This window comes from Mastigoproctus giganteus, chromosome 6, assembly GCF_048544385.1.
Source record: "Mastigoproctus giganteus isolate SK-2022 chromosome 6, ASM4854438v1, whole genome shotgun sequence".
NCBI classification, from domain to species: domain Eukaryota; kingdom Metazoa; phylum Arthropoda; class Arachnida; order Uropygi; family Thelyphonidae; genus Mastigoproctus; species Mastigoproctus giganteus.
In genome coordinates, this window is record NC_143580.1 from 39811629 (window position 1) to 39836077 (window position 24449).

Sequence of the window (24449 nt, forward strand, 5' to 3'; positions counted from 1 at the left end):
AGATGTGCTATTTCTATAAATTTTCCAAAAATTTGATAGGTATGTACATATATATAAATAATTTGAATATAATAAATATACAAACCAGGTCCATGAGACACTGCATGTGACCTATTTCCTCTGGTAGGGACACTAACTTGTTGTTCCCAAGAATTAACACCTGCAGAGGGAGTTGACATAATGACGGAGGGACTGTTGACAGCTGATTGCGGCTATATGTAGAGTACATAAAATCAATTATTTAAGAATAAAACATCAAACCCAAAGATATAATAAAAATTCAGTTATTTTCATGAATTACAGAAGAACAGATTGACAAACAACTGCATTATTGGGCAAATCAAATCCTCTCATTTATTTTAGCAAAACTTTAATAAAACAAACAATGTTATAGATATTATATATATTTTTCCACATAGGGATCAGCAATTTTTTGTTTCCAGATTGAGGTAGCAGAACCAAAAGTAAAATAGTTCTTTCTATATCCCATAATCAGTTATGCTATCCAAATCAGCTTGGACAGTTTCTTTTCAGCATATGTAAATTATGTATCACCACCGACTGCAATATATCCCAAAGCAACGCGTGTTTCAACAATGTTGAAAAAAGAATTTGAAATGGCATATAGCGATAAAAATAATGGCAATATGGATTCAAACTCTTTACAACTTCCAATGCTTCAAACAGTCCTGGACAGATGGAACATATAGTGAATTAATATTTCAATAATTTCTCTGAACAGAAAGGTTCAGCTGATCTTTTGATTCGGTGCTCTGCAATATCTTAGATAAATATCTGCAAGAAATCAGTCTTAATTAGAATTTTTTAAAATTTATTCAGTTTGGTAAAAGTATCAGCTAAATGTTGCTGTTCAAAAAAAAATTATTTAAATATTAATTCATTGTATGTTCCATCTGTAGCCTGTTTGAATCACTGGAAATTGTAAAGAGTACAACTTTCATACTTCTAAGTGAGAAGAATTATTCAGAGGTGAGTACCGAAAAAAACATAAGCTCCAGCTAAAACTTAATGATGAAAACATTGGTACTATAAGTCCTTGCTAAAAAATAATACAATGAGAAGAATTAATAACTAATAATTAAGAAGAAATATTTCTTTCTTCTTATTTAACAATGCATCCATATCAATACTCAATACCAAAAATTTTTTATATTTTTATTCTAAATTTCCCATGAAGCACTTGGCAGAGACATTAGTACTTTAGCAGTCACCAAAACCTATAATTTTTATATGGTTGGGAAAGGACGTTACATAGTTTCTATCCATATGGTAAATTATTATACAGTAAGTCCCTGACATATGTAAGAGATACGTTCCAGGACTTCTTCCGTAAGTCGAGTTTTACATAACTTGGGAATGACTAATAAAATATTGCTACTAATACCCACGATATGCCAAAATTACAAAAACCACATATCTTCAGAAGAATGAAGAAAAATAGTTATATATAATTTTCAATTAATTAGTTATATTTTTATATTAGTTATAAATATAGAAAAAGTTATATTTTTAATTAGTTCAATTAAAAACTATCTGTGAACAGTGATGCCAGAGAAAGCACATAAGGAAAGAAAACACAAAAGGAAGGAAAATGTAATTGTACTGGCGAGTATGGGCTTGGCACACCCAGGGTCCTGAGCTAGATGTCATCATTTTTCTCTTTCTTGGTGACTCCTTTAATCTCTCTCTCTCTCTCTCTCTCTCTCTCTCTCTCTCTCTCTCTCTCTCTCTCTCTCTCTCTCTCTCTCTCTCTCTCTCTCTCTCTCTCTCTCTCTCTCTCTCTCTCAGGGTAACTCGGGAATTTTTTTTTTTTTTTTGGTTGGTTGGTGCAGCATAAGCCTCGGGCTTCCTTGTACCATATGGCTAATAATAATAACTGATATGTATTTTGTAGTCTTGGTTATTATAGCTGACTTCACTGGTGCTCATCCCTTTCACTGCTTCTCATATTCTGTCTTTGTCCTTTAATATTGTGTTCACTGTTGACACTGACAAATCTAAATCCCACACATCCTCATTATTTTAATTTTCTGATCCAAATCCAGTGGCGGATTATCGCACAGGCATATGCAATATTCCTGTGCGATAATCCGGCCTCGGCCCCCAAACCGACAAAAAAAAAAAAAAAATTGTTATTATTTCATTTTAAAGCTTTAACTCACACGAAGGCCTGTACACAAATGCATGCAGCATTTGTGTACAGGTCAGCACAGGCACAGATTAGATACTTATGTTTACTTATAATTTTTGTTCTATTTTTCTTATTATAGAAATAAAAAGTTTATATAAAAATTCATGCCTTGTATTTATTCATTTCAAATGTTTTAAAATTTTAGGTGAGCCCACAAACTTTGTTTGTGCCTTGGGCCCCTCAAAATGAAAGTGATCACCTTCCTTTTCTTCGTAGATTTACTGGTACCGCTGTCATTGTTATCATGGTGCCAACTAAGAGTTGGCACCATGATAACAGTCAAAATTAAATTTTCTGTAAAGAACTTCACAGGGTTAAGGCAGAAACACACTATTATCACTTCACGCAAGTTCACATTTTACTAAAACAATAAAAACAATTTGCAGTTTCCGGTTTATTGGGCTTTTCTGTTAATGCAATCTATTATAAACAGGTAGTAAACTAAATGTTATTGCATTTGCGATAATACTGATAGCTAGAATTCTGTGGGTTTTTATGTTATTATGGTGAAATGTTCCCCCCCCCCCCCTTCACTGAAATCTTCAGTCATATAAAAAAAAACAAATTTTCAGAATCTTCTCTTCATTCCTATTTTTTAAACTTGTTACTCCATATCTCGCTTGTGCAATTTGTGCATGCCGTGTTTGTCGTTATTGATTGCTTATTAATTTTTTCTATTGTAATCAAAAAAAAAAAAAAACGATGTGAGTGAAAAAAAATTTACGTAGTCAGAAGTTACATAACTCGGGCTTACGTAATTTGGGACTTACTGTATGTAATAATAATAAATGACGCTATTATACCATGTCAAATTATTAACAAAATAGGTTTTATTAAACTCATATGGAATACAAGCTCAATTTCTACATTAAATTATTAGCAGGTGACATTTCAGGATTCTTACTAAACCCCATCATCAGACCATAAATGCTATGGGGGGGACAGAAGAACATTTAACAACTATATGATAACAAGTTGATATGAAATAAACTGCACACGCCTACAGCTTTATATGCCTGTAGGTATGTGCAATCTTACCAAGTTATGCTTTATAGAACCCATGAACTCGGCAGGTATAGTTGTAACTGAACTGTAATATAGGAGGTAAGAGCGCTGTACCCACAGAGCCATAGGTACGTACAGCTTCATTGATTACAGTTTTATATTGGTTATAGTTTCTAAATTATTATAATCAGCTGTGTGGACTTCATAATGCACTTCTAGACATCAGAGGAATTCAAAACTCACTGAAAAGCAATTATAACTTACAACTGAAAAAGCTACAGAAAACTGAATGAATTTGCAGATTGTCAACAACAAAATGCAAATTTTTTAACTTAAATTATTGATGTAGTCGGACTTAACACAGTTAGTCATAGCCATTTAGATGGCAAGAAAATTAACTTATTTAATATGGCAACATTGGATAAAGGAGTTCAGCCGGATTACAATGACTGTTATCATAATTTATTAGATATCAACTTTCCTGGTAGGATTACAACAACCGAGATCAGTATACAAACTGATTCAAGTCAGCTTCAAATTAACATAAATGAAATTAACAAAACTGAAATTAACCCTCCCAAAAGTAATTCAGTATCTGCACAGAGATTTTGTAGGTTATTGCTTAGTATTGATTAGGGTATCCAATCTACGTGTTGGACAAGATTTTCCAGCTCTGGTGAATGCTAAGTTTTTAATTATATTTAGCCGTTTTATTGACTTAATTGATAGATTAAATTATTTTCTATAAGTAGCTTATAGTTCTAGTCAAGCTCCTTGATTTATTTTGAATTTAGATAGCGATTTTTAAAGTTAATACTTAGTGTCCGCAGATTTACTGTTCGCTACTTGCCGCCATTGTTATACGATAAAACGTATAGGGCAAACTAGATAGCATAAGGTTTAACGTAAACCTAGATAGCAAAACACGTAGCACTGTGTTAGAAATCTGTTAGCTTAGTATAGTATTAGCAATTAATCAGTAAAATTTATTAATCTTATTAAATTTCATTGTAAATTAAATTGTACTTAAACGGAATCATGACCCAGACTAGAGCAGCAAAGCAATGCTTACAAATTAGCCAGAGTGCTGTGGCTTGGAGAAAAATTGAAGGGGGCAATTTTCCAATGCATCACAGTCTAAAAAAATCCGCAAATGTGAAATGTTTGCTGACCTGTCTAGAACAGGACATTATCTAGCCAAGGAGGATGTCTTTGTGTGTGCTAGGTACAGAGACTGTGAGGAAATTAGGTGCCAACTCAGCGTTCTCGTGGGCATCTATCAGGGTTTGAGGTGTAGGGTGGATGCTTGTTGTTTGTTTGTTATTTGATTTTTAGGAGCATTAGCAACTAAGGCCATATTGCTCCGGGATATGCGGTGGTCATTCCCAGACCTTTCCGCATCCACCGTATTTGGTGGTGACGGGCTCGAACCCCGGTCTGATCAAGAAGCGTGTGCTACACACTGCTGCTCCTTCCCACCTGGCTACGGAGGTGCCAGGGTGGATGCCCTCAAGGAAATAAATAAGAGGAGCCCATCAAGCTCTCAGCTGCCTAACGTTCAGTTAGGCAGCTGAGACCAGTGCATTCTGCCTTGGAGATTGCTGCTGTGTTGCCTGATGCACAGGAGTGCATCTGGCAATACAGCGGCAATCTCCAATGCAGAATGCGGTGGTCCCACAAGAAGTAGTTATTGTTGGTGACTCTATTGTCAGGGAAACGGAGAATATATTATGCAAAAAGGATCGGTGGAACAGGACCAAGGCATGTCTGCCAGGCAAAAGTTGATGATGCTGTAGAACATCATCATCAAAGAGGGCGCTGACTCTCTTTAGAAAATACAGCTGCGAGTTACAGGCTCCGAAAAAAAACGATAAGTGTTTGCTTTTTATTTACATAATTGTTATTTTTTATATTGTACTTAATACGTAGTCTTATAGTTCTAATTACGCTGGTTATTTTTATTTTAATTTATATAAACAGTTTTTGTAGATATACGTAATACTTTATGAAACCGTTAGTCCGTTCGAATCTTGCAGGCATTGTTTTTTGTATATAGTGATAGGGAATTCAAATTTTTAATTGAGGTAGCTAGGTAGCTCTAACGTATAATTATAGAAACAGTAATACGCTTCACTGTTTCTATTAGATAGCGTAGTATTGACATTTAATTTAATTTAATTTATTGATCTTATTAATTTAAAATATCATGCCCCAAACTAGAACAGCAAAGCAACGGGCACAAAGTGGCAGGAGTGCTGTGACTCGGGGGAGAACTGAGAGGGGGCAATTCTCCAACGCATCACAGCCTAAAAAAATGTGCAACTTGTGAAATGTTTGCCGAACTATCTGGAACGGAACATGACAAAGACATCCCCCATGGGATGTCTTTGTGTGTGCGCGATGTAAGGAGTGTAAGGAAATCAGGCGACAACTCAGCGTTGTTATGGGCCTATATGAGAGTTTGAAGGACAGGGTGGATGCCTTCAAAAGATCTAAATTGAGGGGCCCATCAGGCTCTCAGCTGCCCACATCAACGCCAGAGCTTGCACTTGGTCATCACACAACACAGCGGCAACCCCCAAGGCAGATTGCACTGGTCCCAAAGGAACTAGTAGTTGTTGGTGACTCTACTGTCAGGGAAACAGGGAACATCCTTTGTAAAAAGGATAGGCGGAACAGGACCAGGGTATGTCTGCCAGGGGCAAAGGTTGATGACGTTGTAGAGCAGATATCATCTTTTAGGGGCACAAAAGGTGATATAGTTGTACACGTTGGCACTAATGATATTAAGAGTAGGAGACTGGCAGAATTACTTAACAAGTACAGGTCACTGATGAAAAAAAAGCCGTGAATTAGGGTTGAATGTGAAAGTGTCTGCAATTCTGCCCAGACACGATAGGAGGGGGTATATGATGAGAGCCTTGTCGATCAATTCGGCCCTGGAAAGATTGTGCAAGGCTCAAGGGATAGAATTTTTTTCAGCCTGGACTGTACTTGTTAACAGGGGAGACTGCTTCTACAGGGATGGGATACACTTAAATAGAAAGGGTGCAAGAATATTTGCTGATGCTATCGAGGCAGTGTTAGGTGGGTCGGAAAACTGATAGCTTGGGGGGATACAAGGACTAATAGTTTAACAGTAGCCGTAGGCAGAGGTGAAGGTGATTCTTGCACAACTTCTATTAGAATAAGTAGCGACCTGGAGCGAGGGGTGTTGGGGGTTTCAGGGACAGATGGCAGTCATCGTGAAACAGGTGGATATATGGGATGTGTTAGAGTAATTAAGAATAGGTGCATGTATACTTGCATGTATACCAATGCTAGAAGTATAGTAAATAAACTTGATGAATTTGAAGTGTTGATCAATACATCAAAGGCGGATATTGTTGGGATAGCAGAGACGTGGTGTCACTCAGATATAAGGAATGCCGAACTGGAATTTGGGGAATACAATGTGTACAGAAAGGATAGACAGGATAGGAAGGGAGGAGGTGTTATGCTGTTAATAAAGAAAAACATAAAATCAGAAGAAGTGCATCCAGTTGATGTAGATGAACAGTGCACTGTTGAGTCAGTTTGGTGTGACATAAGAACTGCAAAAGCAAAAATTAGAGTAGGAGTGTGTTATAGGCCTAATGAATGACTTGAATGGGTACAATGAACAATTGTACAGAGAAATAGAGTGGGCTAGTAAATCGGAATGTCTTATAATGGGGAATTTTAACTTCCCAGATATTGACTGGAACTTGTGGGTTGGGCACTCACACACTAGTCAGACTTTTGTGGATTTATTGGATGATTGTTTTCTGCAGCAGCATGTTCGAGAGGCAACCAGAGAAAGTAATACTCTTGATCTGGTTATCAGTAGTGATCATTCATGTATTAGGAATTTGCAGATAAAAGAACCACTAGGTGGCAGTGATCACAGTGTACTGATGTGGGATTTACTTAAAGATTTAATTACCATCAGGGGTAAAGGAAAGGGTTTTTGCTTCCGTAAAGGCGAGTACAGTGGTCTCCGACAGTTTTTAAATTCTGTACAGTGGGATCAACTGACGATGTCACCAACAGTAAATTCTAAGCGGGAAGCATTCAAGGAATTAATCGTGGAAGCTACTAAAAGGTTCATACCTATTAAGAAATATTGTTCAAGGTTTAGGCCTAAATGGTTGTCAAATGAACTAATGAGACTCTTAACAGAGAAGAAAAAGGCATGGGATGCATATAAATTATCAAGCGACTCAGAAGCCTATGGCAGATATAAGTTAATCTGTAATCAGGTCACAAAGGAGGTTCGGCAGGCGAAGGCAGATTACGAGAAATCCTTGGCAAAAGATGTTAAGAAAAACAGCAAGGATTTCTTTACTTTCTAAAAGGAAGGGGATGAATCTGATTGGTCCACTTGACATCGATGGTTCGACTGTTGATGATCCTGCTCAGATAGCAAACAAACTGAATGAGTATTTTGCATCTACATTCACACGTGAGGAATTATTAAGATTTGAAAATGGCAGAAGGTTATCAAATTGTAGCAAGATACTTAATGATTTTGTAATAACTGAGCGCAAAGTGGAAGAGAAATTGTTGAAGTCAAACGTAAGAAAAGCACCTGGGGTGGATGGGATCTATCCAGTTATATTAAAGGAGGCGGCAAAGAAACTAAGCAAACCCTTAGCCATAATTATGAGAGCATCCTTGGACTCAGGGGAGTTTCCCATGGACTGGACATGAGCAAATGTATCCCCAATTCACAAAGGGGGATCGAAGGGTGACACGAGTAATTACAGACCAGTTAGTTTAACTTCTGTTCTGGGTAAAATAATGGAGTCGCTGGTTAAAGATGCATTGCAGGATCATCTAGACAAGACTGCAGCAATAATTCAGACACAGCATGGGTTTGTTAAGGGAAAGTCTTGTCTGACAAATTTGATAGGATATTATGATGTGGTTACAAAGGAACTGGATGCGAAAAATAATTTTGATATCATATATTTGGATTTCAGGAAAGCTTTTGACACTGTTGCGCATGGAAGACTATTGTACAAATTGGAGCAGAATGGTATTAAGGGTAAGTTGCTACAATGGATAAAAGGATGGTTAAGTGCTAGAAGACAAAGGGTGGTAATCAATGGGTGCTGCTCTTCTTGGACTAATGTTATTAGTGGAGTCCCACAGGGTTCGGTGTTAGGTCCACTGTTGTTTTGTATATTTATCAATGATATTGATGAAGGTATATCAGGCTTAATGTCGAAGTTTGCAGATAATACAAAGGTTGGCAGGGTTGTTAATGACAGTAATGCAGTGTGCTACTGCAACAGGATCTAGATAATTTGGGCATATGGGCTAAGAAGTGGCAACTGAAGTTTAACCTTGACAAATGCAAAGTACTACATATGGGTAGAAGTAACCCCAGAGAAACGTACCAACTGTGTGGTACTACACTTAAGGTGGCAGAAAATGAAAAAGACCTGGGGGTAATTGTGCAGGCAGATATGAAGTTTTCTGAGCAATGCAGACAGGCTGCCAGGGCAGGTCATGGGGTTTTGTCAATGATATATAGGAATTTTGCTAGCAGGGAAAAGGAGGTGATTATCCCTCTGTATAAGGCAATGGTCAGGCCACGGCTTGAGTACTGCGTACAGGCCTGGAGGCCTCATTTTAGGAAGGATGGAGATTTACTTGAGCGTGTACAGAGAAGGGCAACAAGATTGGTGAGGGGAATGAAGGGATCCTCTTACCAAGAGAGGCTTAAGTTCTGCAAATTGCAGTGGCTGGAGACTAGGCACCTGCGCGGTGATCTGATTGAGGTATATAAGGCCTTGAATGGGTTGAGCACGCTGAATTCTGATGGGATCCTTCCACTTGTTCAGATTACGAATCTAAGGGGGCATAAATTCAAATTAAGAAAAGACAGATGTAGAATAGATGTGCAGAAATTTTCCTTTAGCCAGCGGGTGGTTAATTGCTGGAACAAACTTCCATTTGTCATTGTGGAAGTTGATAGGTTGAATAAATTTAAGGAGGAACTGGACAGGCATTTGGAGGGAATGGTGTGATTTTTTTTTTTTTTTTTTTTGGCTGATGCTGCATAAGCTCATACATTTGCTTTCTTGCATCACATGCCACTACTACTACTACATCTTTTAAGGGCACAAAAGGTGATATTGTTGTACACATTAGTACTAATGCTAATGACCTTAAGAGTAAAAGATCTGCAGATTTACTTAACAAGTACAGGTCAATGTATAAATCATAAGTTTGGCGCATTATAGCCATAAAAGCTGATGCACCAGTAAAATATCCAATCCAACCAACCAACGGGTCAATGTTGAAAAAAAAAAGTCACGAGCTAGGGTTGAATTTGAAAGTGTCTGCAATTCTGCCCAGACACGATAGGAGGGAGTATATGATGAGAGCCTTGTCAATCAATTTGGCTCTGGAGATATTGTACAAGGCTCATGGGGTAGAATTTTTTTCAGCATGATCTGTGCTTGCTAAAAGCAGAGACTGCTTCTACAGAGATGGGATAAACTTAGAAAGGGTGCAAGAATATTTGTTGATGCTCTATTTGAGGCATTTGGAATATCAGTTCAAACTAGACAAATTCGAACAAAATATCCAAATTACAGTTCATTTTGTATCCAGTGCAATCAGGCAGACAAAAACACTGCTTCTGATTTAACTAGCCAATAGAGACTCATATTAATCTTTTTGATGAAAACACGAATAAGTATTACTGCTAGTACAAACAATTCATAGCAACCAAATAATAATTTTTCCGAATCACCTTCTATAGTTGACTCACTTTTTTCAATCAAACAACATTGTTACTTATTTAGTTATCAAAGTTTAGTCTCTCATCTTTCTTATTTACAGGGGCTCTTATATTTAGAAGAAATTTATATTCTATTACTTACAGAAACGTGGCTAAATTAATCTATGTTTGACTCTGAATTAACAACTCCACTTTCCAAAGTTTTAAAGAAAGACAAGAATAATAGCGGAGATGGTGTTGCAATAGTATAGAAAAAATTTTAAGAATAATTGATTATGAAATAATCAATTATTCTTAAACAATATCAAAACTATCGAAAGTCTGTACATAAAATTAAAATATAAAAAGATTGTAGTTGTAATTGTCTTAGTTTTAATATACCTTCCTCCTCCTCCTGTAAACAAGCAATAACCTCAGGAACTGGATGCAGTACTTGATTCCATAGCACTTACACTTCTTCCTACAGCACATGTTATTAGTAGTAAATTACCAAAAGTTTCTAAGACTGTTAGATACTAAGACAACATTACCAAATACTTCTTAAATGTTATGAATAGTTATGGGCTAATTCGACAAAGCAAAAGTCCAACAAGAAAAGAAAATACATTAAACTTAATTTTCTCTAATGAAGATTTGAGTTATAATGTTAAGGAGGGTGTTCTCTCTTCTGATCATAAAACCTTCAGCATAAATGTAGATAGGAATAGTAGCAATAATAAGAATTTTTGTAAAGTAGATTGGTTTAAGTTAAATTCTAAATTAAATTTGGTTAATCAGGATACCATATTATCAACAACAAATTGAAAAGTACACAGAGATTAAAAAGAAAAATTACACCATTACAAATTATTAATATATATCATATAAACTACTCTTATAATACCACATGGAGTTACTAATATATTTTATTTAAGCATTAGCCTAAACTAATATACATTGGGTAACGTTTCAGGTATCTTGCCGATACCCTGGCGCAGTATAACCTCAGTCGTTTTTGTGCCAATAAAATTAAAATCATAAAAAATCATAAGCCGATACCCATCATCAGACCGTGCTTGCAGGATGACAAAGGTCATCCTACAAACACTATAGGCAACTAGCTCTATCCCTATTAGCTAATTTTATGAATCTCTGTCCTATAAATGTTCTGCTGACTGAACCCCTTACCCATTCGCTTCAGGTCTGTGAACCCGAAAAGAGGATTCAGTCAGCAGGTAAGAATTTAATTTAATCATCTTATATAAAACTAGGTTAATGGTAATGAAATATTTTACACCATAACTTCTCTTTACTTCAAAAATATAAAAGCATCAACTCCTATCAAAATCATCCAATTATTTGACGATTATTTTGAATCAGTTTTCTCTGCAGTTCCTAAAGACATACCCAATTACCTATATATAATTGGGCACATTGACTTTATGGCAAATTTAAATGTTGATCTTAGCTATCTAGAGTCTGCCATCAATCACTTAAAAAATAAGCTAAAGGGCCAAATAGTATTCCACAATATTTTGGAAATGCTGCTACAATAATTTAACAGTTCCACTTTTACATATCTTTATGAAATCGTTAAAATGAGGTATTTATCCTAGCTGTTTCAAAAACAGCTCACATAATGCCAATTCATAAAAAGATTGTTTGTTATTTGGTTTTTAGGAGCATTAGCAACTAAGGCCATATTGCTCCGGGGATATGTGGTGGTCATTCCCTGACCTTTCCGCATCCTCCGTATTTGGTGGTCAAGGGCTTGAACCCGGTCTAATCAAGAAGTGTGTGCTACGCACTGCTGCTCCTGCCCACCTGGCTACGGAGGCGCCTCATAAAAAGGTGGTCCAAACTCTTAGCCGATAATTATCATCCAATAATGCTCATTAATAGCATAGCAAAAATACTATACACAATTGTTAAAAATAAATCTGCTTACTTCAATCCAATATTGACTCAAGATCAATACAGCTTTCTTCCTGGAGGGTCTGTGGTCACCAACTTGGTTGCCTTTTGGCAATTTACTTTCATGGAAATTAACTGAAGCCTCTGTGCTGATGTGGTTTATACAGACCTGTTTAGAGTGTTCAACAAAGTTGATCATTCTTTATTAAAACTTAAATCTCCAGCTACAGCATTTGTAGTCCACTTTTGGATTGGTCATGTGATTATGTTGCGGATTGTTTATATCAGATTATTTATAATGGATATACATTGTGTGAATTATCCTTCCCTATAGGAGTTCCCAAGGTGATGAGTGGAGGGAACATATACTTGTGCCAATCTATAAAGGAAACAGTGATGTGCAGGAATGTGGGAACTACAGGGGAATAAAGTTAATGTCTCATTCGATGAAGATCTGGGAAAGAATTGTGGAATGAAGAATAAGGCAGGAGACGGAAATAGGAGAGGAACAGTTTGGTTTCATGCTGGGAAGAGGAACAACAGATGCGGTCTTTTTGCTTTCAGGCAGGTGATGGAAAGATACAGGGAGATGTAAGTAGAGTTGCACCTGGTGTTCATAGACCTGGAAAAAGCATATGATAGAGTGCCCAGACAAGAGGTATGGAGATGCATGAGGGAGAAGGGTGCATCAGAAAAGTACGTAAGGCTTGTGAAGGAAATGTAGGAGGGAGTGGTGACTCAGATTAAGAGTAGTGTAGGTATGACTGAGGGGGTTTTCTGTAGAAGTTGGACTGCACCAGGGATCAGCTCTTAGCCCATATCCGTTTGACCTGGTAATGGATGTGTTAATGAGAGACGTGAAGAGTAGATTGTTGTTGTTGTTATTTGGTTTTTAGGAGCATTAGCAACTAAGGCCATATTGCTATGGGAATATGCGGTGGTCATTCCCTGACCTTTCCGCATCCTCCGTATTTGGTGGTGACGGGCTTGAACCCCGATCTAATCAAGAAGTGTGTGTGCTACGCACTGCTGCTCCTTCCCACCTGGTTATGGAGGCACCGCGAAGAGTAGAGCACTATGGAGTATGCTGTTCGCAGATGATATCGTACTGTGTGAACCATCCCAAGGAAAGTTAGAGAAGAAGGAAAGTGCTGGAAGAGAGAGAGAGGCATGAGGATAAGTAGAACAAAGACAGAATATATTGTATTGAATGGAGAAGATGAGAGTTCTATAAAACTGCAGGAGGAAAAGCTACCACCAGTTTCAAAATTTAAGTATCTGGGATCAAACGCTGAGAGAGATGGAGGATTGAGTGCAGAAATACAGCATAGAGTGCAATGTGGATGGTTGAACTGGAGAAAGATGAGTGGGGTGCTGTGTGATAAGAAAGTAAATTATAGAATGAAGGGAAGAGTGTATAAAACTGTGGTTAGACCTGCATTGATGTACAGTGCTGAGACATGGGTGATTACAAGGGCCCAGGAGAAGAAGATGGAAGTGGCGGAGATGAGGATGCTAAGATGGATGTGTGGTGTGACGAGGAAGGACAGGATAATAAATGACTACATCAGAGGTATGGTTAAGGTGGGGTCTCTGAGTAAAAGAATGCAGGAATCTAGGTTGAGGTGGCTTGGACATGTGGAACGAAGTAGTGAGGAGTATGTGGGGAAGAGGTGTGAAAAGTTGGAGGTGATAGGGAAGAGGGGGAGACCTAAGCTGAGATGGAAGGACAAGGTGGCAAAGGATTTAAAAGAGAGACGATGGAGGAGAGAGGAAGCCCAGGATAGGGAGGAATGGAGGAAAAGAATTAAGAACGGAAATGCCGACCCCATATAAATGTGGGAAGAAGGTGAAGAAGGTGGAGTTACCAAGGGATCATCATTAGGTCCTCTTCTTTTCAATGTATATATTAATGATCTGGGAAATATCCCTAGACCAGATAATGTAAATCTTTTATTATATGCTGATGACATCAAACTTTATAAATCTTGTAACTCACTTGCTCACTGTATTAAACTTCAAACCTCTCTTGAATCCTTTTATCATTGGGCCAAACTCAATTTACAAATAAATATCAGTAAATGCAAAGTGGTTTCTTACAAAGATCCTCGTAAGAAAGCCATACAGTTGGGTTAAAGTGTAGAACACAAAGGGTTATTATCACCAATGAAATATATGAACTAGGCATTATATTTTCGAACAGTGTTCCTTCTCAACTCACATACACTATATTTCCAAACAGGCATACAGGAGACTAGGTTTTATTAAGCATTATTCTTCCTCTTTCTGTAATAATAATTTAACTAAAACTTTATTGACCACTCCAGTGCTTCCCCTATTGAAATTCTCATGTTCTCTTTGGTTCCAAGTTCATGTGTCCCTAAACAACAAATTAGGAAAAACTCAGATTAAAATGATAAAATACTTAAAAAGATAAACTTTGTAATTATCACAGAGCCAATTATGAGCAATCTTCAGCAAAATATCACTTAAACAACTTCCAGAAAAAGAAGAGCACAACTAGGGCTAAAATTAATACATAAAATCATTAATGGAAAATGTATGAACACTCACTGTTGCAATACATCTCCTTCTATACTGCTGTTTTAAATAACAGAAGCAATTATTTATTTTTCCTAAAGTATCAAACTTGACTACGGAAAATATAGAAAAATTTTCTGCTTGTTGAATATTTTAAATATAAACAGTAATATTTTTAGGAATATGTTTAATATAAACAGATCCTTTTGCTTCATTTATTCAATTCATCTCCATTCTTTAGTATCGCAATTATCATCGTGATGCTAAAGAATGCTAAAGTTATTTATGTTTTGTAATTGTAAAAATAAGTAGTTTTTAAACTTCAGTTTTCATCATTGAGTTTTATGTGTTTATGCATCATATATAGTTATTTGTGAATATATATTATTATTGTTAATTTGATCTCAGTTCTTATTCATTGTATAGTTGTATTTGCTATTTTGTTCTGTACTATGTTATATGACAGTTTTCTCATGCATTGTTAGAGGGTGAAACTGTAATATGTGAAGTTAAATAAATAAATAAATTCCTGAATGCACATCAGATTGTCTTATAAAATAATCTAAAATTAGAAAATTTTGGCTAAGGTAAAGAAAGCCAACACGAGAAACGTTGAATAACTTATGCGGAAAATTAGTTTCCTGACACTGGACTCTAGCGCTGCTCGCTCGGTAAACAGGCGGTAGGTGTTATCGGTCTGGAGCCGAAATCGAGAAGGGTATATTGATTGACAGGTAGGCGTAACAAGCGATGAAATGATTGGTGGTGGGTGCGACAGACAACAAGCTACTGCGTAGTCATTGGTTGGCATTATAATGTGTATTTATGAGTAAAGAATGGTGCATAATAGTTTTGTGATGAACAGTAAACAGGTAATAGTAGCGATGCATTTTTTAAAGATGGAAGAAATTTGTAAGGAAAATAAAACGGTTGATTTTTTGATGAAAACTAAATTAATAAAAGTTTCGTTCTGTTCATTTTTATGTTCTTCATTATGTTTTTTTTTTCTCATTATTAAAACCAGATTTTTGGAGTTCGTGAGTGTTTTTACTGTACTGTTGATTTAGGTTTGGCTACGAAAAAAGGAAAAGGTTTGGTTTCTTTATTTTTCGTAATATTTCGTAACCTGACCTTTGGCTACGAAAAAAGGAAAAGGTTTGGTTTCTTTATTTTTCGTAATATTTCGTAACCAAGTAAAAGTACAGTAATAAAAAAATTAATATTTTGTTAATAAACAATTCATGCACTAGTCTACCCATGATTCTAAAGAACGCTGGTTACGTTACCCGTTTCATTTCAGGAGGGATTCAAGCTCCCATGGGATTCAGTTAACCTGACCTTTTTTCACCATTAGAGCATATTATTAAACAAAAAAATAAAAATCCAGTCATAAAATAAAAAAAATTTTTTTTTTATGAATGTATTTCCAAATATGACTGTGATTCTAAAGAAGAAAAAGTTTAGGTTACCCCCCCCCCTCCGAAGTGGAGGGGTCAACTCCCATGGGATTCAAGTGGAAGTAACCTGATCTTTTTTCACCATTATGGAAAGCATTCATTAGGGCAAGTTACCATTAGTGCTACTAAACTGATACTAAACCGATGTTATCGTGTGTTGTGTTCGCACACCAATCAGCACATCGTTTGCCAAGCCTACCTGTCAATCAGTATATCATTCTCGACTTAGCTCCAGACCGATGACACCTACCATCTGTTTACCGAGCGAGCAGCACTAGAGTGCCGTATCAGAAAACTAATTTTCCGTGTAAATTATCTGATGTTTCTCGTCATTCTCATGTTGGCTTTCTTTTACCTTTGCCGAAATTTTCAATTCTAAGCTGCTTCTGATTAATTCTCTATCAATTCATTTCACATAGCTGTTAAATGTTCTATTTCTCTCCTTTCAAGGTATGATGATGGGATTCAGTAAGAATCCCAAAACATCACCTGCTAACAATTTAGTGTAGAATTTAAGCTTGTATTCCATTTTGTTAATAATTTCACATGGTATAATAGTGTTTACAAATTTGATAGGATATTATCATTTATTATTATTAAGTATATAAGTTACCCTATAATTTTTTTTAGAATTAGTTCTAAAGTTTTTAGAACTAATTCTAATTTAAAAAGAGAAACTTGTAATTACATACACAGAACTAGGCATTCTAATTTGTTATGCACTATAATGTTAAGAACAATTTCATGCATTAAATTTCAATTATAAAAATATGGTTCATCAGTTGCCTGCCTACTTTCTTATCAGTCAAATCTTACATTTTAATAGGTTAATATCAAATCTTCCACAACAATCACTGTCATTATTTTTATTTTGGGGAAAGTGCATTATATTGTGTTAAATCTTTGTATAGTATTCTCTAAAAAAAAAGGGGATGAGGATACATATTCTATTTGGTAAACAAGTTATCTTACTGCTTTTTATCTTTTTCTCTCTGAAACAGTGTTCTCACTTACTGATTGCCTACCATTCATGATTTCAATGAACAGCACAAAAATTACATAATATTGGGAAGAAACTATTTTTTCTTTATTGTTTTTGCCGATCATGCAAAATCTGTATAAAAATGAGTATGGACCATGTTTTGTAAAAAACATTCCTTAAAAACCATGTGACAATAAAATTGCATAATGTGAAAGTATATTAAGCTATTATATCTTCAATACTTAGCAATATCTACAATGAACAAAGCTCACCTAAGATTCAAATAAGTCAAGGACTGTAAAGTGATCACAGAATCTGGGATGGAACGAATGACATTGTGATAACATTCTAACTTTTCCAGCAAAAAATACTCACAGACTTCGGACGGAACCTCACTGAACCTATTTTTGGACAAGTCTGCAAAATAAAAACAGGAAATGAGTATGTGCATAAATAATATTATTAATTATCGTGATGTCCAGAGTTACAAGAATCATAAAAAAGAGAAAAAAAAAATATATATATATATATATATTTCTTCTGGGTGTAACTCCAGGCTATTTCAGTACACAAACTTTATTTTTTCAAAACTGAGTAAAACTGCAATGCTTTATCCATGCAGTACTACTTTCGATGTAGTCACCCAAACAAAAATTTTTAGTGAACTACTTTCATTTTTGTGTCAATTAGGGTTTTTTTACTTAATATTTAGCATTAGTATGGCATATGATGCAAGAAAGCAAGCTTATATAGCATCAGCCAAAAAAAAAAAAAAAAAAAAAAAAAAACGCAACCTTCTCATTCCACCCATCCATTCACTCCAAATGTTTGTCTAGTTCTACCTTGAACTTATTTAAGCTGCTGACCTCCACTAGATGGAAGTTTGTTCCAACTATCAACCATCCGCTGGCTAAAGGCAAATTTCCGCACATCTATTCTACACAATTGTCTTTCCTCAATTTGAATCAGGTGAGTAATCTGAGCAAGAGGAAGAATCCCATTAGCTCAATCCATTCCAGCCCTTATACACCTCAATTATATCACCTCGCAGGTGCCTAGTCTCCAGAAGCAACAATCTGCAGAACGTAAGCCTCCATTCCAGCCCTTATACACCTCAATTATATCACCTCGCAGGTGCCTAGTCTCCAGAAGCAACAATCTGCAGAACGTAAGCCTTTCTTTGTAACACCAACCCTTTGCCCTTCTCTGTACTCATTCCAACAGCTCTACATCTTTCCTAAAATGAAGCCTCTAGACCTGGATACAGTACTCAAGGTGCGGCCTGACTATTGCCATTTACAAGGGGACAATCATCACCTTATCTCAGCTAGCAAAATTCCAGTATATCATTGACAAGACACCATGGGCTACTCTTTCGGCTTTTTTGCACTGCTCAGAAAACTTCATATTTGCCTGCACAATTACCCCCAGGTCCTATTCATTCTCCACCCAGTACCATCTAGTTGATACATTACCCTGGGGTTACTGCTACCCATATGCAGTACTTTACATACATTTGTCAATGTTAAACTTCAGCTGTCACCTCTCAGCCCATTTGGTCAACTTTTCCAGATGCTGTTGCAGTAGTGTACTAACGGCACTGCCAACCTTCATATCGTCTGCAAACTTAGACATTAACCCTGATATAGCTTCATCAATATCATTGATAAATACCAAACACAACAATGGGCCCAACACCAAACCCTGGGGTACCCCACTAATAACATTAGTCCAAGAAGAGCGTGTCCATTGATAACCACTCTCTGTCTTCTTCCACTCAAAAATCCTTTTATCCATTGTAGCAACTTGCCCTTAATGCCATACTGCTCCAATTTGTACAGTAGTCTTCCATGTGCCACAGTATCAAAAGCTTTCCTAAAATCCAAGTATATGATATCAAAATTATTCTTTGCATTCAATTCCTTTGTGACCATATCATAGTATCCAATCAAATTTCTGTCTGAAGTATAACTGCAGTCTTGTCTAGATGATCCTGCATCACTTCCTTAACCAGTGGCTCGATTATTTTTCCTGGAACAGAAGTTAGACTAACAGGTCTGTAATTACCTGTGTCGCCCTTTGATCCCCCTTTGTGAACTGGGGACACATTTGCACATCTCCAGTCCATGGGGACTCCCCCGAGTCCAAGGAAGCTTTCATAATTATGCCTAAGGGTTTGCTTACTTCCTTTGCTGCCTCTTTTAATATAACTGGATAGGTCGAATCCACCCCAGGTGCCCTCCTTATGTTTAACTTCAAAAATTTCTCCTCCACTTTGCTCTCACTTATTACAAAATCACTTAGCTCCCTGCTTGAGTTTGATAAACTTCTGGAATTCCCCTCTTTGAATAACTCCTCAGTGTGAATGTAGATGCAAAATACTCATTCAGTTTATCAGCTACCTGAGTATGATCATCAATTGTCAAACCATCTATTTTAAGTGGACCAATCTGATTCATCCCTTTCCTTCTAGAGTTTATATAAGTAAAGAACCCTTTGCTGTCTTTCTTTGCAATCCTTTGCCAAAGATTTCTCATAATCTGCCTCCGTCTTTCTAATCTTCTTTGTGACTTAATTACAGACTAGCTTATATTGGCAATAGGCTTCTCTGCCACCTGATAATTTTCTCTGATATCCCAACAATATCCACTTTTGATGTCTTGACCAGCACTTCAAATTTATTTACTATACTCCTAGCATTGGTGTACATGCAAGTATACATACACCTATTCTTACCCTAACACAACCCATGTATTTAATTGTTCCATAATGACTCCCAGCAGCAGCCCTTGAAATCCCCAGTACCTTTCTTTGCAGCCTGCTGCTCATTCCAGTAGAAGCAGTGTAAGAATCGCTTTCACCTCTGCCTGTGTTTACAATTTAATCTAAATTGTAAACACAGGCAGAGGTGAAAGTGCTACCATAAAATGCTGTTAAACTTTAAATAAAAACAAAATCAAACTCATAACTGTAGCATCATATTTAGTACATTCTTTCAGTACCCAAATAATCAGTACTGATTATGTTATTTACTTTGTACAAGTTAACAGAGGGTGTGTTGACAAATAAGATCAAGTAGCTCTCATAATGATGCACAAAACAGGACAGCCACCATCCAACATTTAAAAATTTGTTAAGCCATCAGAATTCATAGACCATTTGACTACAGACCCCATTTGTGTACCAACTGTTAAGAGACAATGGCACACAGGAAATGATTTCACAGCCAGAAAATGTTTAAGAGTTTAGTAACAGAATTCATTGAAATATTTTCTGGAAAAAAAAAAAAAAAAGAATAGCCAGAAAACAAGAAATATGACCCATGACATGAAAAAATTAACTAAACCAGATCTTGGCACCTGATTTTCAAACTGTTACAGGAAGATATTAATTCCTGCTCTAAAGGAAATCAGGAGGTTATTGTTATTTGTTATTTGGTTTTTAGGAGCATTAGCAACTAAGGCCATATTGCTCCAGGGATATACGGTGGTCACTCCCTGACATTTCTGCATCCTCCGTATTTGGTGGTCACGGGCTTGAACCCCGATCTAATCAAGAAGTGTGTGCTACGCACTGCTGCTCCTGCCCACCTGGCTACGGAGGCACCCCAGGAGGTTATGATCAAAACTATTACTGCAGCAATACACACAAAACAGATGGGGAATAATCCACTTTGCTGATGAGAAAATTGTCACTACTGATGAAAAATATTAGTCAACACAGTTTATTCCCATAGTTCCAGGCTGGCCACTAGAGTTATGCATAAGTTGAAGAGAGGTCACCATGCTTTAATCACATCTTCCTTCTCAGAGCCCTGACTTGAAGCTGCCAGAATGCAGATTGTGGCCAGATTTGTAACTCGTGGAATGGTGCAAAAGATTTCCTAATATTTACAGCTCAGAGCAATCACTGCCAGAGTAGGGGAAATATTTCAGGAGACTTCAAGAGATACACTGAAGTAATTGTAGATTGCATTAAGGGTAGCAAGTGACCATTTCAAATGATCTTGCTGAATTTTGTTCACTAATATTATAAAGTTTTTCTTTTAGAGTAGTTATCACACAGGTTAAAAATTAAAACAAAATTTAAAAAAACATGCAACAGTATTTTATGGAAGTTCTTAGTGTTTAGGGTTTCTTTCATATATAAATTACTTTTGTCATGGTGAATCACTTCATGTGCTATGCCAGTTTGTACAGTCTTCCTTTATCATATTTCCTGTCAGTACAAACGTGTTCACAGTTCAATTTGCAAATTGTGTGGGCAAAGAAACCCTACTCCTACCCAGATATATGAAAACAAAGCAGAAAAAAAGTGAGCCAAATTGAATTCATGTTTTATTTAACAATTGCTTTTCTAGACTTTTTGGCATAAATGCCCTAATGAGTAAGGGAAAATGTAGCAGTGTGCTCCATCTGAGAATCTATGTAATCTGAGAATTGCAACCCCTAAAAGGGGTTACAAAATGCACTATGGGGCTATGACAGAAATTATGAAGAGTAAACAAAAATAAAAAGTAAAATATACAAATACACATAGAATAAGGCCAATCAGGAGACTTCATTTCTACTTTCTCCATACTGGTTTTTTTTTTTTTTTTTTTCTTACTTTTCCTCATATTTGATTAGGCACTAAAAGAGCAAGAAAAATCATTAAGAACTACAAATATGAAATTACTTGACAATTAACTGCTCTATATGGAAGGGGCTCACATCTGGTGAGTATGAGCTTGGCACGATATCATCATTCTTCTCCTTCTTGGTGATTTCCTTCTACCCCCCCCCCTCTCTCAGGGTAGTACAGAAATTTTTTTTTGGCTGGTGCAGCATAAGCCTCAGGCTTCCTTGCACCATACGGCCAATAATAATAATAATCCCTGAAAAGTTAACTGCTACTTCAAATCACTTTCATTAGAAAGGCCCAGAGACAGCTTTTTTAGTACCTTTTCAGTAAAAACCATTAAAGTCATCTGCCTTCCCTCTTCATCTGAACACTTAAAGAGAGTTCTCAAAATTTCATTGTTGGTATTTTCCCATAAATAGACATGTCAAAAACTTCTCAGATATGGCTTTTAAATTCTTGATGTGCACTGGTCCCTTTTACTGTGGGACTAAACTATAAAGTTTTCAATATATTTTCTGTTGAATCCCCACGCCTTTTCAAATTCTTGAATATCTTTAAGTAATAGGTAAAAACTTCATACCTTTTTAGTAGAACTGTTAATCACTCAATCCTGAATGATTATAATATGAGCTTATCCCCCGTACATAGTCATAAATCAATTAAGTTGAAATAACTATTAATTAAAATGACAATGAAAATTAAAATAATCCTGCCTTCAACTCTCATATGATATCAAGGGAATCAGAAAGAATCACAGAAAGATGGCGGCTACCAACCTCCAACAAAATGAACCAACATCTCAAGTCAACATGAGAATTGAAAAGCAATTGTTGTAAAAGTCTAAAATGATGAAACAAATAAATTAATCCACACATAAATTAAACTCTAAAACCAATTTATTATGTATGGTTTTAGAGTTTAATTTATGTGGGGATTAATTTATTTGTTTCGTTGTTTTAGAATTTTAGGACAATTACTTTTCAATTCTCATGTTGACTTGAGATGTTGGTTGGTTTTGTTGGAGGCCGCCGTCTTTCTGTGATTCTTTCCGATTCCCTTGATATGATATGATATGATATGATATGATATGATAGTTGAAGGCAGGATTATTTTAATTTTCATTGTCATTTTAATTAATAGTTATTTCAACTTAATTGATTTATGACTATGTACGGGGGATAAGTTCATATTATAATCATTCTCGATTGAGCGTTGAGAGATTAACAGTCCTACTAAAAAGGCATGATGTTTTTACCTATTACTTAAAGATTACTATAATAATAGGACATATTGAGCTCCATAGCTCTTTTTAATATTTTTAAATTATTGGTTATTACCACTGGCCACGTCCACAGAATTTCAGAGTGCCACTATATGAATTCTGCGTGCAATGGCAACGTCTGGTCCACTGCTGGTTAAATTTAATTTTTGTGTTGGCCATCCGTAATAAGAGAACTGTAGAGAATATCCTTCTTTGCATAAACATTTTGTAACCATTAAAAAGGGGCTTACAAGATGTACTAAGGGACTGTGGAAGAAATTAAATAAGAAAAAAAAATTACAGCATATGCAATATACAAAAATTTTGAACTCATGTTATGAAATAGTGACAGGATAAGTAGAGTAGTTCTACAAGTACAGTAAAATCCCAGTTATCTGAAACAATTGGGAAACCATGGGTCTTTCAGATAAATAGTATTTTTTGGATAATTGATTTTAAATGCCATCGACCTACAAATATAAAAAGAAAGAAGGAAAAAATTAATGAGAGAAAATCACAGTAACTTGTGATTACACTAATTTTCTCTCATTATGATGAATATATATACATAGAAACCATAGTTGTTAGTTATTGGTTTCTGTGTCCATATCCATTTTAACATCTCTATTTTCAGTTTCTGTCTGATTCAAATTAGTATTTAATGATGAAACTATTTTCTTATCCATCAGGATGTGATAATGTGGATCATCTACATCTTTCATTCAGCTGCATTCATTTAGTCATACAAGTTGACTATTACATAATTTTTTTTTATCTGAAATAAAGTTATTTAATAGTAAATTTGTAGCCTTCGTTTTTTTTTTTTTTTTTTACAGTAAAGTGGTATTATACAAAAGATGAAATGGATGGAAATTACTCTTCTTCGCTTCATTACACAAGTGGAATCATGATTTATTATTATTATATTAGTTTTGTTTCTTAGTTTCTATTATTATATTAGTTTTGTTAAATATAAAATATGTCAATTGCTTTGAGCAAAATTATGGAAAACAAAAATACATAAAAGTAAAAAAAAAAAAGTTCAGATGAACAGTATTCAGTTAACTGGAATTCTAAATAAAATAAAAATAAAAGAAACTTTCAGTTAAATGAAATCTCAGATGAACAGTATTCCGATAACTGGAATTCTACTGTACCTAAAAACTGCTAATCTTCTGAAACACTGTCTATTCTCCATCTTTTCTCTATTTTTTTTTTTTTTTCATTTCCTTGACTTTCCAACTTACTACAAACCCTGGAATTTTTCACCGTAATTCTGTTCATCTGGTTGATTAACATTTGCCTTATTGTACACTAAATTTAATAGTGTCAGTCAATATAAGATATTTTACTTTCAAACTTTACAATACATTTTAACTTTGACAAAGGAAAGAAACAGCACAATGACAAACAAATCACTTGGACTGTTTTTACCATAATATAAAAATAATAATAATAATAAAAAAAGACTCTGCTTCCACCATACTACAAAACAACAAATAATACTCATCTCAAATAACTTTGACTGCAAAGTTGAAAAAGTTAAAATTTTATAACTGCTTGATGATGCATGAGCTCTTGCTAGTAAAAGGATCCTTTCACAAGCAAGAACTTGTTTTTCCTTTTTTTTCTTTACCTTAATTAGTCAAAAATAATAAATAATAATAATATTTTTTTGACTAATTCTGCTTTGTAGTTCA

General features: G+C 35.6%; 1 protein-coding gene across 3 annotated transcripts in view; it reads right to left on the reverse strand.

Moving 5' to 3' along the window:
• Lrch (Leucine-rich-repeats and calponin homology domain protein) overlaps window positions 1–24449 on the reverse strand; it is a 380867-nt gene that overhangs the window by 208410 nt on the left and 148008 nt on the right. For all 3 annotated transcript variants that reach the window (XM_090375083.1, XM_090375084.1, XM_090375082.1), the window contains exons 2-3: window positions 17138–17282; window positions 86–212 (exon numbers count right to left, since the gene is read on the reverse strand). In XM_090375083.1, the coding sequence (XP_090231209.1) occupies window positions 86–212; window positions 17138–17282 (272 nt within the window). The remainder of the gene's footprint in view (window positions 1–85; window positions 213–17137; window positions 17283–24449) is intronic.